The 15,481-nt window shown below is 46.5% G+C and overlaps 1 protein-coding gene across 1 annotated transcript; it reads left to right on the top strand.

Moving 5' to 3' along the window:
* The first annotated feature begins 890 nt into the window (after positions 1 to 890).
* On the top strand, positions 891 to 5,109 carry TNFSF14 (TNF superfamily member 14). The gene is made up of 4 exons (XM_047096407.1): positions 891 to 1,219; positions 2,510 to 2,546; positions 2,811 to 2,852; positions 3,397 to 5,109. Exons 1-4 carry the CDS (start codon positions 998 to 1,000, stop codon positions 3,822 to 3,824), a joined length of 729 nt encoding a protein of 242 aa, XP_046952363.1. The 5' UTR covers positions 891 to 997; the 3' UTR covers positions 3,825 to 5,109.
* The last annotated feature ends 10,372 nt before the right edge of the window (positions 5,110 to 15,481 follow it).

Raw genomic sequence — 15,481 nt, 5'->3', positions numbered from 1 at the left:
GCACGTACACTCATGCACACCTCACATGCACACGCACCTACATGCACACACACGTGCATGCATGGTCATGCACACCACATATGCACATGCACCTACATGCACACCCCTGCTTGCATGCACACTCATGCACATCCACATGCACACGCACCTACATGCACACCCCCACTTGCATGCACACTCATGCACACCACACATGCACACGCACCTACATGCACACGCACGTGCATGCATAGTCATGCACACCACACATGCACATGCACCTACATGCACCCACATGCATGCACAATCATACACCCCCCACATACACACACACCTGCATACACACACCTGCACACACCCACATGTGTGCATAGATTCACCAACATGCATGCCTGCCCCTGCACTCATCTCCATGCACACATACACACAGCATACACACGCACACATGCACTGGACCCAATATACACACCTGGACACACCCACACACACAAAAACCACTCTCGTAGTTTGCACTTCCCTAACCACCATCTCAAACACTCTATAGTATTTTCTTCTTTACTAGGCTCATTGTCTCTCACCCCAAGAATGGGAGCTCCGTAAGACCAGGGACTTTTGTCTCTCCTGTTCACGGCTGTACCCTCAAGCCTAGAACAGTACCTGGCACACAGAGATGATCTATAAATATTTGGTCATGGAGTGAATGAAGTGGCCACAGGGAAAAACTGGGGCCTCCCCCCTCCATCCCTACCTGAGTCACATCTTTAGATGCCCCTGGAAAGAGTGAGAGGCTTGTATGAGTGAGAGTGAGATGGGGCCAGCCTGGGGGTGGGAGGACAGGAAGAAGAGGAGGGCCAGTGGGGAAAGGGGAGGGGCTGAGCCCCTGCTCTAAAGGCTGAACCCCGGGACCCACGGGTGCCTGTCTGCAGCGTGCGAAGCCCAGAAGCATTGGGCAATCGTGGTTTCCTCCCTGCCCTCAGGGACCCAGCCGTGCGAGCCCAGCCCCGAGGTGTCTCAGGACATGGAGGAGACGGTTGTGCGGCCCTCAGTGTTTGTGGTGGACGGACAGACAGACATCCCATTCACACGGCTGGGGCCCAGCCGCCGCCAAAGACAGCCCTGCAGTGCATCCCAGCTGGGCCTGGGCCTCCTGCTGCTGCTGCTGGCGGCTGGGCTGGCCGTCCAGGGCTGGTTCCTGCTGCAGCTGCACTGGCGTCTGGGGGAGATGGTCACACCCCTGCTGGTGAGTGGGGCTTCGGGGCTCATGGAGGTGGGTCTCCTGTGTCACTGTGCGTGTCTCTGTGCACGTGTGTGCAAGACCATAGGCTAACAGCAGCTCAGTGCAAGTCAATTCACTTCTCTGAACCTCAGTTTCCTCATCTGTGAAATGGGTGGGATAATAAGAGTGCCCACCTCACAGGGAACGAGATACGATATTGCGTGTGTGGTGCCCGGCAGTGGCTGCCCAGGGCAAGAATTCAACCAACCAGAACTAATATTTTCTTTAAACTGAGATATAAATGACATGTTAACATTCTGTCAGTTTCAGGTGTACAACATAGGGATTTGGTACATTTATACTGCAATATGATTGCTATTGTAGCATTAGCTAACCATGCTGTGGGGTCACATAACTACCATTTCTTCTAGTAGTGGTAACAAATAAAACCTAGTCTCACAGCACATTTCGTGTTTATAATACAGTCTTGTTGTCTGCAACCCGCGGAACTGATGTTCTGACATTGCGAAGTATCGTTAGCCATACCCTGATCACCATTATTCGGGACTGTCACTAATTCACGTTGTCCAAGTCTGCGAGAATCTCTCTCTGCCTCTGTTTACGGTTGGCTGTGGATGTATCTGTTGGCCACACCTGTGAGTCTCTGCATCCCACGCCACGGCCGTGTGGTCTTGGCCCTTTGCGTCGTGTGTTTCCAAGGCATTTGTCCTTGTGACTGGATCTGACGACCGCAAGGGCATGTCGCCCGTGTGAACCCGTACTGCTGTCCTGTGTGCGTGTGCCCGCATGTCCACGTACTGGCCTGTCTACAGCCCATGTGCTGACATTGTGCACAGACCCACCCGGATCCATAAACCACACACCCATGTATCCGTGTCCACGTGTCACGTAAGTGTCCAGGTCTGTGCCCTATGTCACATGCCCATATCCACTTGTTGCCACAGATGTCCACGTGTCCTGCCATCTCGATGTGTACATGTCTATAATATTACTTATTTAATTAACTCTCATATTGTGCTTACTATGCGCCAGGCACTGGAACATGCTTTTGTCCCTGTGAATTCACTGAATCTTAAATAGGCAGCATTCGTATGTCTATTTGCAGAGGGGGAATATGAGAGCCCGGGTGGTTACAAGGCTGCTGGGTGGGGCAGGAGCGTGCACATGGCCCTGGGCACTGGGGTGAGGACAGTGTCCGTGTGCCGCATCTGTGTGTGTCTCACAGACATGAGTCTGAGGATGCCAATGTGTGGGCCACGCAGGTCCTCACCGTGGGTTTCTCTGCATTTTCAGGATGGAGAAGCAGAATCCTGGAAGCAGCTGACCCAAGGTGAGTCAGAGTCCTGGGTCCTGGGGAGGGCGGGGGTAGGATGGTTCCCACGTTGCCCCCGCCCCCTCAGCCGGTTGCCCAATGTGATTTACACAACTGGCCTGAGCTCCACAGGTGCCCCTCCCCCGGGCCTGAGAAGCAGAAGTCTGGGGCACTCCGGAAAGGGTGGGGTTGACACCAGGAGGTGGACCTGATGACACTGGCTGGAGGCTGGCCCTCACCCCTCACCGCCTCTGCCCCTAACCGCTCACCATCTCTCTCCAGGACGAAGGTCCCTCCAGGCCAACCCAGCAGCACACCTTACAGGTGAGGGGGACCCCGGGTCGTGACATGGGAGAGGGGACAGACACCCAGCATGTCTGAGTATTCATTCAGTCACCCGTTCACTATTGATTCACAGACCTGCCCCGCTGCCTATGTCCATGCATTTCTCATATCATTGAATAAACCCTTACAAGGCGCTCACCGTGTGTCACGGGCTGTAATACGCTCTATACATATTAATTCATTAAATCTCAAGGAGGCGCTATTCATATGTCCATTTTAATGGAGAAAAACTGAAGAGCATGGAGATTACAAGTCTTCTGGCCCGGCGTGCGCTCTGTCTCTGTTCCTTGGTTATGCCACTCACAAGTTTTGATGGCTCCATGCCTCAGTTTCCCCACCTGCAAGGGGAGGGCGTAAGAAGCAAGTGACTTGGCCTTTCGGTGCCTCAGTTCCCTCCCCTCAAAGTGAGAATAAAGTGAATTAACACATATAAAGTCCCCAACCTAAAACGGAGGAGAGTCGTCACCCTCGCCCATCCGCAGAGGGACACAGGCTGACTGGACCCCTCTGTCTCTGCCCCCAGGTGCCAACTCCAGCCTGACGGGCAGCGGGGGCCCGCTGCTCTGGGAGACAAAGCTGGGCTTGGCCTTCTTGAGGGGCCTCAGCTACCGTGACGGCTCCCTGGTGATTGCCCGGGCCGGCTACTATTACATCTACTCCAAGGTGCAGCTGGGGGGCGTGGGCTGCCCGCAGGGGCTGACCAGCGGCCTGCCCATCACGCATGGCCTCTACAAACGCACACCGCGCTACCCCGAGGAGCTCGAGCTGCTGGTCAGTCGGCGGTCACCCTGTGGGCGAGCCACCGGCCCCCGCGTCTGGTGGGACAGCAGCTTCCTGGGAGGCGTGGTGCACCTGGACGCTGGCGAGGAGGTGGTTGTCCGTGTGCCGGATGAGCGCCTGGTCCGACTCCGTGACGGGACCCGCTCCTACTTTGGGGCCTTCATGGTGTAAGAAAGGAGTGACAGTGATGCCTCCCTCAGAGGGTGCCTTGGGGAACCGAGAACCCGGCGAGCGAAGAGCTCAGCGGGCACCTCCAGGGGCCAACAACCCAGCCACCCCTGAAGGTTGGAGACCCAGCTGGCACCCCTGGAGCCCCAAAGGAAACTGCAGAGCCACTACGGGCAATACTGAAGACAAAGACCCAGAGACGTGAGGGTCTGTAGGCCCCCCAGCCGGGGGAAAGCTGATCTGCCTGATATTCAGGAAGAAGGGGTGAGGGGTGGGTATTTATGTTTTCGCTTCAGAGAAGAGTGGGACGTGGGGGTCCAGAGACTTTGGCTCAGGACGGGCAACCCCAGCCTTCCCCACTCTCATGAGTGTGGGTGGTTGGAGGAAGGGAGTCATCATCAAGACTGACCCATGTGGACAGCCCAGCCAGTCCCCCCCACGGCCAGAGCCACACACTCAAGATCTGCTCACAGGTCTGTGGCTGTACCTCCTCCTGGCTGTGTAAGTTCACCCTCAGAGACACGGGCGCAGGGACGTGCCGGTGACCGTTTGACCACCAGCTCTCCCAGGAGGGAGAGGCTCTGTAGTGTTTGTGATCTCCTTGGTGTAAAGGCTCCCGTCACGGCTGGTTTCTGGCTACCAACGTATTACCAGCTGGCTGGCTGGATCTCACTGCTGGGTGTTCACATCCCACCAGGACACACGGCTGTGTTTCAGTAACCAGGTCAGGGTCTGGCATGTAGCAGGCACCTGGAAAATGTTTGCAGAGAGAAGAAAGGGAGGAAGGGAGGAGGGTAGGAAGGAAGGGAGGGAGGGAGGAGGGAAAAGAAGAAGGGAGGAGGGGAAGGAAGAAGGGAAAGAGGGAAGGAAAGGAAGATGGAGAGAGAATGTGGACATGCCTACGGCATCACAGAAAATCACAAGGTGCCCTTCAGATCTGCACTCGTACACACAAAGCATCAGATACTCGCACAGTCACACACAAGTCATAGGACCACAAACACACAGTCAGATTATGTGACGTATGACACATATATCCTACGCAAGTCATCATCACAGCCACAGTGACCCAAAGGGGCCATACGGTCACACCAAGTGTCACACATGGGATGCCATGCACATCACATCAGATGCTGCATCACGGTCCCAACCCGTCACACACACACCACATCACACACAGCCTGAGGTTCCTCCCAGCTAAGACCAATACATCCTGGGATGAGGACCACTGTCGGCAGCCCTGGGCTCCCTGACCATGGGTCTTGGAAATAAATGGTAAATGTTGCAACTGGGTCTGTCTCTTCTCAGGGGAATGGTGGCTTGTAGGCAGAGGGGCGGTAGATGGGGTCACCTGTGGAGGTCACTTTACAGATAAGTAAACTGAACCCAGCTGGCCCAACTCCCTGTAGGAAGCTCGGGGGCAAGGGTGGGAGAAATCAGAAGCCTCATGCCCAGATCTGCCTCCCCCTCGAATCTCCCATTCCTGATGATGAAGTGAAGGCTACACCCTGCCAAGCACCCTGATTGCGGACATCGGGACAGAGTGGCAGTCTACGCAGCCAGCTGGAAGCTCGAACGAAGTGGGAACACGGGAAGAGTGAGGAGAGAGAGGGGCAGACAACAATATGCATACAAATCAGGCGGTCTGTAGAGATGAGCATGTACCCTGGTGTGGCTGGAGGGAGGTGTTGGTGCCCAGGACCCAAAGCTGAGGGCTCAGACCCCAGAGGTAGACGATTATTGTTGTTAGTGTTTATTGATTATTGTTTATAGTGCTGTCATCGTTGGCCTGAACAGGGAGGGAGGGAAACAGGCTTTGCAGTCAGATGGTCCTGGGTTCCAATTCCACTCTGCCACCTGCTCCTGTGTGACCTCAAGCAAGTCCCACCACCTCTCAGTGCCTAAGTTTCCTCATCTGTAAAGTGGGAGGTAACACCGGCTTTGCCCGTGGGGCTGTTGTAAAGATTGCATCAGATCAGACACAGAAAAGGCCATTACAGCACTCGTCAGGCACTTTCCCTATGTCAGGCATCTTGTGTGAGTCACATCCTTAGATGCCTTATATACATACCTGGGCGGGAGCTATTGCTGTCCCCATGTTCCAGACGTAGAGGCAGGAATGCTGGACTCCCCCTCCATTCCCACCAAGGGCACACAGCTTCATGCCTCTCTGCCCTTGAGGGCTGGTGGGAGGTGGGGCAGCCCCTAATGCCCAGCCCCAGCCCCCGCTGGAGTTTCCTTTACTCTTATCACCGTTTTTTTCTGTTTCCGTGGCTTTGATGAGACCAAGGTGTGGGGACAATGTATTACAAAGCCACCAGCAGCCACCAACTTCCGCCTGGGGATGGAACCTGTCACTAAGTTTAGCCTCCAAAGATCATTCCTGGGAGGGGCCTCCAGTCCTGAGGTGATACAGCGAGCGGAAGAAAAGAGGGTGGGTAAGAGGATGGGTAGGGTAGGAGGGAGATGGAAAGAGAGGGAGGGGAGGGGAGGGAAAGATGGAGGGAGGCAGGAGGGAGGAGGAGCAGAGAGCCCTGAAGGTAGGTGTCAAGGCTGGTGCACCAGGAGACCTAGACTTTCAGATAGCGCATGGGGTAGTGAGCCCCCAGTCCAGGCCATTGACCTACTTTACAACTTCTGAGAAGTTTATCTATTTGATTTCCGCTTTCACCTCCCATGCTCTGGCATCTGTTCAGATATCACCTTCCCCCACAATCAGCTTTTCCTCCAGACCTGAAGTGTGCATTCCTACCCTCCCCCAGCCCCTGGAAAGGTCTCCTTCACCTCTTCCCAAGACCCAGAGGCAGTAGAAGTAAAAATAATGATGATAAATCATTTATTAACCTCATATTATCATGCTGTGTCCCTCCTGCTAAATAGCACTGTGTTCAAATACTGGGATGCATTGTCTCAGAGAAACAGAATGGGTCTTTGAGGGAAGCCAGGCCTCCACTCTGCCATTTCCCAGCTGGGTGATCTCGGGATCCATCCTTGGCCTCTCTGGGCCTCAGTTTCCTCATCTGTAAAAGAACACAAATAGTGGCCTGTACCCTACCGTGGTTATTGTGAGATGAAATGGCTTGAGTGTTTAAGTAGTTTCCCAGAGCTTGGCCCACAGTGAGCTCTTTAATCCACAGTAGATATTTTTTTTTTTTGTACAAGCATAGCTGTAATCATGTGTACATTTAAAGTTTGAATTCTTTTCAGTGATTATATGAAAGGTGACCTCACATCCACAGGCCACATCTAGTCACGGGGTGTGTTTTTAAAATGGAAATTAGTAGCCAGCATTTAAACATGACAAAACTTTGCATGTGGAAAAATCTGAATTTCTGGATTTTCTTGGAAATTTGGAAGCTGTGAACAACAACCCAGGCTGGGCAGTAGCTGTCCCTGTTGGATAGGGCATGGGGTCTCACCAGTCTCCACCACTCCTCATTGTCTCCCATACAGAGGCTGAATGTCAGTTGCCTTTCAGCAATGTGTTTATGTGGTTTTGCTCTTAAAGTAAATAAGGATCCTCAATCATACTTCTAATGTCCTCACCGCTTGCCAGACACTGTGCTAAGCGCATTAATTCACAGTAACTCACTCAATCCTCGCAATGACCGTGGGGTGGGTAGTGTTGTAATACCCACCTTAGGGGGAAATCTAAGCACAGAGAGATGAAGGTGGAAAAATAAATGACAGCCTGAGATGACCACAAGTTTCAAGAGGAGCGAGGGTTCATAGTGTTATTATTCATTTCCTGCTGCTGCTTAACGTGGTACGATTGATGATCTTTTAGTTCTAGAAGTCAGAAGTCAGAAATGAGTCTTATAGCACTGAAACCAATGTGCCGGCATGGCTTCATGCCTTCTGGAGGGGAAGTGTGGCTCCAAATCTTTTTATCGGGGTCCTCGCAAACTGCAACACATACATAAGTCGCAATATGTATGCATGATATAAGCAATACATAAGCATACATAAGTCGCAATTTGCAAGGAGTGCAGATAACATAACTTCCTTTTTATTCCTAATGCGACTCGATTTGTGCAGAGAGCCCTTTGCACCAGGATGCTGAAAACTATTATCAGTCAATCGGGAACCACCCTTCCCACATGCTCCTTTCCCAAGACTGCAAAAATTTCAGGGAGCTTAGCCGACGCCTCAGCATTAAGAGTGATGGAGGGATCCAGATGATTCTCGCCTGTCCACGCAGGTGCCCACTGTCAGCCTGCTTTTTACCCATCAGCCCTCCATTTTCATGCTTGTGACCTATCAAGACTGGAGCACTCTCTGCTGCTCCTGAGGCTTGCTCACAAGGCTGATTTTCAGCCAGGCTGAGGCACCGGAAACTCTTTGAGGCTGTCTGTGGCTTCAACTGCCCAGAGACACCGTCGAGTCATTTCCTTTTTGGGGACCTGCGACTTCTCTGGGCTCTGCAATGAAGGACTCGAGGCTCTTCTAGTTTGAGGTGCCCCTAGAATTTCTCTGGGGAGCTTTCTCCGCCTCTTTTCTTTGTTCCAAAAAGCTGAACACAGGAGCTTCCCCCTGTTATGGGTGCTGAATTGTGTCCCCCCAAATTCATATGGTGACCTCTAACGCCCAGTACTTCAGAATGTGACTGCTTTTGGAAATCAGGCCTTTAAAGAGAAAACTAAGGTTAAATAAGGGGTATTTTTTTAAAGTATACTATACACCCAACATGGGGCTCATGGGGCTTGAAGTCCCGACCCTGAGATCAAGAGTTGCATGCTCTACTGACTGAGCCAGTCAGGCACCCCTCCTGTAAAATAAGGTTATTAGAGTAGGCACTAATCCCATATGACCTGGGTCCTTATAAGAAGAGGAGATTAGGGCACAGACACACATAGAGGGATGACCACGTGAGGACACAGGGAGAAGGCAGCCATCTACAAGCCAAGGAGAGAAGCTGGAACCAGGAACCTGGAAGAATAGTCCCCTCTAATAAAGGGAGTCTAGAAAAACCCTACCTGTTATGGATGGGAAGAAAAGTCACCCACAAGAAATCAAGACCTCAGACCTGCTCAACAGGTGAGTGAGTACGGAGTTTCTACTTAACAGAAAGCCTGTGGGGACAGAAACTTTTGTCTCTTGTGTTTTGTGTTTTATTCTCCCTCTTATGGCCGGGACCCAGAACAGTGCCTAATACACAGTAAATTCTCAAACAATAATGGCTAAGTAAATTAACTGTGACTTACCTTGATGAATAAATGTGACAGAAGTGAATTACCTGAGTTCTAGAATGTAGGCCTTAGAAGACTGCAGCTTCCACTTTTGCCTTCTCAGAGTCCTAAGTGCAAAGAAATATGGCTATCCTGTGAGTGAGGACGGGTGGACAGAGACGTCCTGGAGGGTGACAGACATGGGTGTGAAGCCGTAATAGTTTTACCAGCCCCAGATGAGCTGCCCCAGCTTTTGGAGCTGAAGCTAACTATCCCCCCCGCAAACCCTGCAGGGCCATCTCATTGAATTGTAAGCAAATACAACAGTTGTTGGTTTAAACCACTAAGTTTTAGACTGGTTTGTTATGCATCAGTAGGTAACTGACAGAATTTGCAAGCTTTTTTTTTTTTTTTTTTTTTGAGAGAGTGCACAAGTGAGCAAGGGGAGAGAGAGAGAGAGAGAGAAAATCCCACTAGGGGTAGAGAAAGAGAGAAGGAGAAGCAGGACTCACCGAAGCGGGGCATGAGCTCAGCGGGGCCCAAGGTCACCCGTTGTGGGACTTGAACTCACAAATCATGGTATCATGATTAGCCGAAGTCAGATGCTTAATGACTGAGCCACCCAGACACCCTGCAAGCTTGTTTCTATTATTGTACACATAGGCAGGCAGACAGACAGAGAGGTGGATAGATGGGTAGGGGAGGGATGAATGAATGGGTAGACGGGTTAAAGTATGGATGGGTGGGTGAGAAGATGTATGGGTCAATGGTTGGATAAATATGTGGATGGGCAGTTGATAAGTGGATGATCAATTGGATAGATGGATGGGTGTACAGATAAAACAGTAAATGGATGAATGATGAGTGGATGGATATACACACATAGTCTAAATCAAACTTAAGCAGAGTAACAACCTATTTATTTTGGCATAAAGTAAAGAAATACTGGGGCGCCTGGGTGGCGCAGTCGGTTAAGCGTCCGACTTCAGCCAGGTCACGATCTCGCGGTCCGTGAGTTCGAGCCCCGCGTCAGGCTCTGGGATGATGGCTCGGAGCCTGGAGCCTGTTTCCGATACTGTGTCTCCCTCTCTCTCTGCCCCTCCCCCGTTCATGCTCGGTCTCTCTCTGTCCCAAAATAAATAAATAAATAAACGTTGAAAAAAAAATTAAAAAAAAAAAAAGAAATACTAAGTCATATAATGTAGGCGTGTATGGTAGGATGTACCCAAATTTTAAGTTACAATCTGTGAAACTAAGAAGAAGAAAAAAAAAAAAACAGGGCTAGTCTGTATTCCAAACTTCTATCCAACTTAGAAGAAGCAATAGGTTGTCATATAGTCATCATCCTGATGACAAGAAAGTTATCCGGGAGCATTCTTCGTTTTCCAAGAGGAAGCCAGGCAGATAAACCCTATCCAACTATACGTATACCAGTACCACACTGCTTTCATTAACATAATGAATATAATGAACATAGTAAGTGCTGCTATTTGGGAGGTCCTTGCCTCCTTGGGAGGGCAAGGACCTTTTTATTCTTCATCTTCAGGATTATCTCGGTTATGTAGGCCTTTTATTCAGCTTGTCAAGTTCCATGAAAAACCCTGTTGAGATTTTTATTGGAACTGCATTGAATCTGTAGATCAAACTGCAAAGAATGGATATCTTCATAACACTGAGTCTTTCAATCTATGAACATGGTATAACTCTTTTTCCAAAATGGTCTTTTTAGTGTTTCTCAAGAATGTTTCATAATTTTCTCCATAAAGAATTTGCATCATTTTTAGATTTCTTTCTAAGCGTGTTACATTTCTTGGTGCTATTGTAAGTGGCATGCCATTTGGAAATTATATTTTCCAACATCTGTTGCTGGTATATACAGTGAGATAGGTGTCAGTAGCTGTCACAACAACATTGAAAAACTGGACATCCTTGTCTTATTTCTGATCTTTAAGTGAATGTTTTTCATGTTTCACCTTTAAGGATGAATCTGCTGTTGGGTTTTTCAGGTAGCCCCTATCAAATTAAGTAAATCCCCTTCTATTCTTAATTTTCTAAGAGGTTTTTCAAAAATCATACATAAATGTTGAATTTTATTAAATGTTTTCTCTGTGTCACATAATTCTTCTCCTTTAAACTGACAGTGTGGTGAATTACGTTCATCAGTATTCTAAACTTAATCTAATTTTTTTTCTTAAGTAAGCTCCGTGCCCGGTACGAAGCCCAAAATGGGGCTTGAATTCATGACCCTGAGAACGAGACTTGAGTCAGATTCTTAACAGACTGAGCCTCCCATATGCCCCATTAATCCAACTTTTTATTCATGGAATAAATCCAACTTGATCAGGATATATTTTTTAATACATTACTAGATTTAATATATTTTAGATAGGATTTTTGCATCTGTGTTAGGAGGACCATGGTGTGTGATTTTTTTGACTCATACTATTCTTGTCAGGTTTTGGTATTAAGGCAATGCTGACCTCATTTAAAAAAAAAAAAAACGGGTGTGCTTTTGTTCTATATGCTGGAATTGAATCGCACATGGTTAGCATTGTGAGTCACACAGATATTCAGTAAAACTCGTAAAAATATCTGGATCTGGCATCTTATTTGTGGAAAGGTTTTGTGTGTGTGTGTGTGTGTGTGTGTGTGTGTGTGGAGGGAGGGAGGTTTTTAGTTTGTTATCCAGTTTCTCTAATGACTTTTAACTGTTTTAGATTTTGTATTTCTTCTTGACTTGGTTTTCTAAGCCACATTTTTCTAGAAATTTGTGTATTTTATTTACATTTTCACAATTATGGGTGAATAGGTGTCATATTGGTGAATAAAATCATTGCCTTTTCAACCTCTGTAGCCTCTGTCATTATGTTCCTTTTTCCACCATAAATAATTCTGATTTGCACCTTTTCTTTTCTTGGTTTTTGCTTGACCAGTGTCACCAGAAGTTCATCTCTTCTTGTTTTCAAAAAACTAAATCTTGGTCTTTTTATTATGTTTGTTTTTTAAAGTTTCTACCCTTATTTTGGTAGAATTTTTTTTGGTAATATTTTTTTTCCTTCCTTATGCTTTCTATGGGTTTATTCTGTTCTTTTCTGACTCTCAATTCAATATCAAGCTCACTGGTTTTCATTTAAGGCTGCAGATTTTCACCTAAAATTTTCTTTTGGTTACATGTCGTAAGTTTGATATTTAACTATTTTCACCTAGATATGAAAACATTGCATTCTGTGTGTTCTGTTTTGTTAATGAACATTTTCTGCCTTTTGCCTCCTGCATAATTTGGGGGCTTCTCACGCCTGTTTATCACCTGTTGGTAGCAATGAACAAAATGCCCACACTCATCCTTGAAAACTACAAGGCTTCTTAATGATTGGTTAAAAAAAAAAAAAAAGGAGGTGGAAAGAAGGGAGGGAAGGAGAAGGAGAGAGAGAGATTCTCTAAGTGTTTTAAAATTAGTTTTATTGTTAATTGTGGTAAAACATACACAACATAAAACTTACTATTTAAACCATTTTTAAGTGTATAGTTCACCAGCATTAGGACATTCATGTTGTCATGCAATCATCCCCCTCCAGAACTTTCTCACCCTCCCAAACTTGAGAATCTGTCCCTGTGAAACAGTAACTCCCCACCCAACCCCACCCTGGCAACCCCATTCTGTTTTCTGTCTCTATGAATCGGGCCACTCTAAATATTTCATTTGAGTGGGACCATAGAGTATTTGACCTTTCTGTGACTGGCTTATGTCACTGAGCATAATGTCCTCAAGGTGCATCCACGTTGTAGCAGGTGTTAGAATGTCCTTCCTTTTTAACGCTTAAAAATATTCCATTGTGTGACTGCACCATTTTACATTCCTACCAGCTCCCTAAGCATTTTTTACCGTGTATTTTGCAGTGGCTGGGTACATGTTCCATATATGTGACCATGAGATCAAGTTTGTTCATTGCATTATCCAAATCTATATTCTTATTTTTTGCCTGCTTGAGCTATCAATGGACAAGCGGGGTGTTTTTAAAATCTCCCGCTTCAGTGGTGTAATTATCTAACACAAGCTATTTTATTCTTCCTTTTTTTTTTTTTTTTTCATTCCGGGTCTTCAATGTTTGCAGAGCATTTTACACTAACAGCACATCTCAATTCATACCGTCCACGTTTGAGTAGTTCTGTCAGTTTTTGCTTCACTTACTTCAAGACCGTTTTAAAGTGCATGCACATTAAAACTGTTATATTTCCATGGCAGAGATTTAGTTATATCTAGTAACACTTTTTACATTAAACTCTGTGCTGTTACTAATAGGGCTAAACCAATTTTCTCTCTAGCTATTTACATCCTTTAACTAGAAACTTGTTATATCTTTTATGTTTAAATATAAACAACATGTTGCTGGATTTTAAGTTTTCTTATCCAGTCTGACAGTATTTGTCTTTTAATTTGAGTATTTAGACCAGTGCTGTCCAATGCAAACATAATGTGAGCCAGCTCTATAATTTTTCTCTAGCAGCCACCATTAAGAGTTTAAGAATGGTGAATTTTAATAATATATTTCACTTACCCACGCATCCAGAATGTTAATCATGTCAAAGTGTAATCAGCATAAAGTGATTCATAAGATACTTTACACTCTTATTTGATTCCAGGTCTCCAAATACTGCTGCAGTGAATTTCCCAGTGGCACCAGATGGATCTCAGCCCACACCGCCCACCTTTCAGGTGTTCCACAGCACTGGCCGGCTTGCGCCCACTGTCTCAGGTGGCAGAGATATAGAGTATCTGTGTTCATTCCAATTACTGATGGTTTTGGATTTATTTTGTGATTTCTGACCATCCCTCCTTTTCTATATTTCTTTTACTCTTCCTCCTTGCGTTATTTTGGATTTTTTTTTCTCACTACAGTTTTTTCTTCTACTTAGTTCAGAAACAATGTATCCTGTTCTTATTCTTTTGGCCATTTCCTTAGACATCTTTACGTACAGATTTAATGTGTCAGACTCTAAGGCTTTTCGGGGTTTCATCTCCGGAGGCCTCCTACGGGCTGCCTGTATCCACTCTCGCCTCCTACAGGCCATTCTCTGCATGGCAGTCAAGTGAGATTTTTGGGTAAACTTTTTTTTTTTTTATGTGTAATGTTTACTTAAAATCACAGATAATCTCATGTAAAGACATCTATGTGACCACAAACATTTTTAGGATAAAAATATCTTTTTACTATTCTTTCAGAAATGGAATTACTCACCAAAAGAACAAAAACCAACCCAAGTATCATAAGAAGCAAAAAAAAAAAAAAAAAAAAAAAAAAAAAACACAAAAGATTGCGAATTCACTTTCTTTTTTAGTGGCTTAAAAAAAAAACCCTACGTTTATTTTTTCCGCTGAGGTATGGTTTTCATACATATTAAAAATGCTATGTATATTTAGTATGTACATATTGATGAGTTTAAAGATAAGTAAACACCCGTGAAACTATCACCACAAAGCTATAAGCTTAACCATCACTTCTAAAAGTTTCCTCTTTCCTTCTTTGTGTGCGTGTGTGTGTGATAAGAACATTTACTATAAGATCTGTCCTCTTTCAAAAATTTTTAAGTAGACAGTACAGTATTGTTAACTATATGCATTATGCTTTATAGTAGGTTCCTAGGACTTACTCATCCTCTATAACTAGAACTTCATACCCATTAAACACCAACTCCCCATTCCTCTCTCCAGCGCCTGGTGACATCATTCTACTTTCTATCTCTACACATTTGGCTACCAGATCCCTCATATAAGTGGAATTATCTTTGTCCTTTTGTGTCTGCCTAATTTCATGCAGTAAGTGGCAGAACTAACTTCTTTCTTAAGCCTGAAAAATATTGTCTTTTATCCATTCCATGGCTTGGGTTGTTTCCACGGCTTTTCTTCTGTAAATAATGCTTCAATGAACATGGAAGTGTAGGATCTCTTGGAGATCCCAATTTCAATTATTGGGGGTTTATACCCAGAAGTAGGATTACTGGGGGGTAAGGTAGTTCTATGTTCAATGTTTGAGAAACCTCCACACCAGTTTCCATGGCAGCAGCACCATTTTGCATTCCCACCACCAACAGTGCACAAGGGTCTCAACTTCTCCACATCCTCAACAGTGCCTGTTCCCATTTGTCTGGGATTTTGTGTTGGATGGATTGTAGCCATCCTGACACTAGGGGATGATATCTCACTGTGGCTTTGATCTGCGTTTCGCTGATGATTAGTGACACTGAACACCTTTTCCTTGTGTCCCTTGGTTTTTTCTTTTTGATCCCTACTGGGTGCTTACTAGTATTTTTTTTTAATTTTTTTTCAACGTTTATTTATTTTTGGGACAGAGAGAGACAGAGCATGAACGGGGGAGGGGCAGAGAGAGAGGGAGACACAGAATCGGCAACAGGCTCCAGGCTCCGAGCCATCAGCCCAGAGCCTGACGCGGGGTTCGAACTCACGGATCGCGAGATCATGACCTGGCTGAAGTC

This window comes from Lynx rufus, unplaced genomic scaffold (genome assembly GCF_022079265.1).
Source record: "Lynx rufus isolate CCGP_SWC_20201006 ecotype Redwood Valley unplaced genomic scaffold, mLynRuf1.p SCAF_4, whole genome shotgun sequence".
NCBI lineage: Eukaryota > Metazoa > Chordata > Mammalia > Carnivora > Felidae > Lynx > Lynx rufus.
Note: the sequence above shows the minus strand (reverse complement) of the source record. Positions and strands in the feature narration are given on the sequence as shown.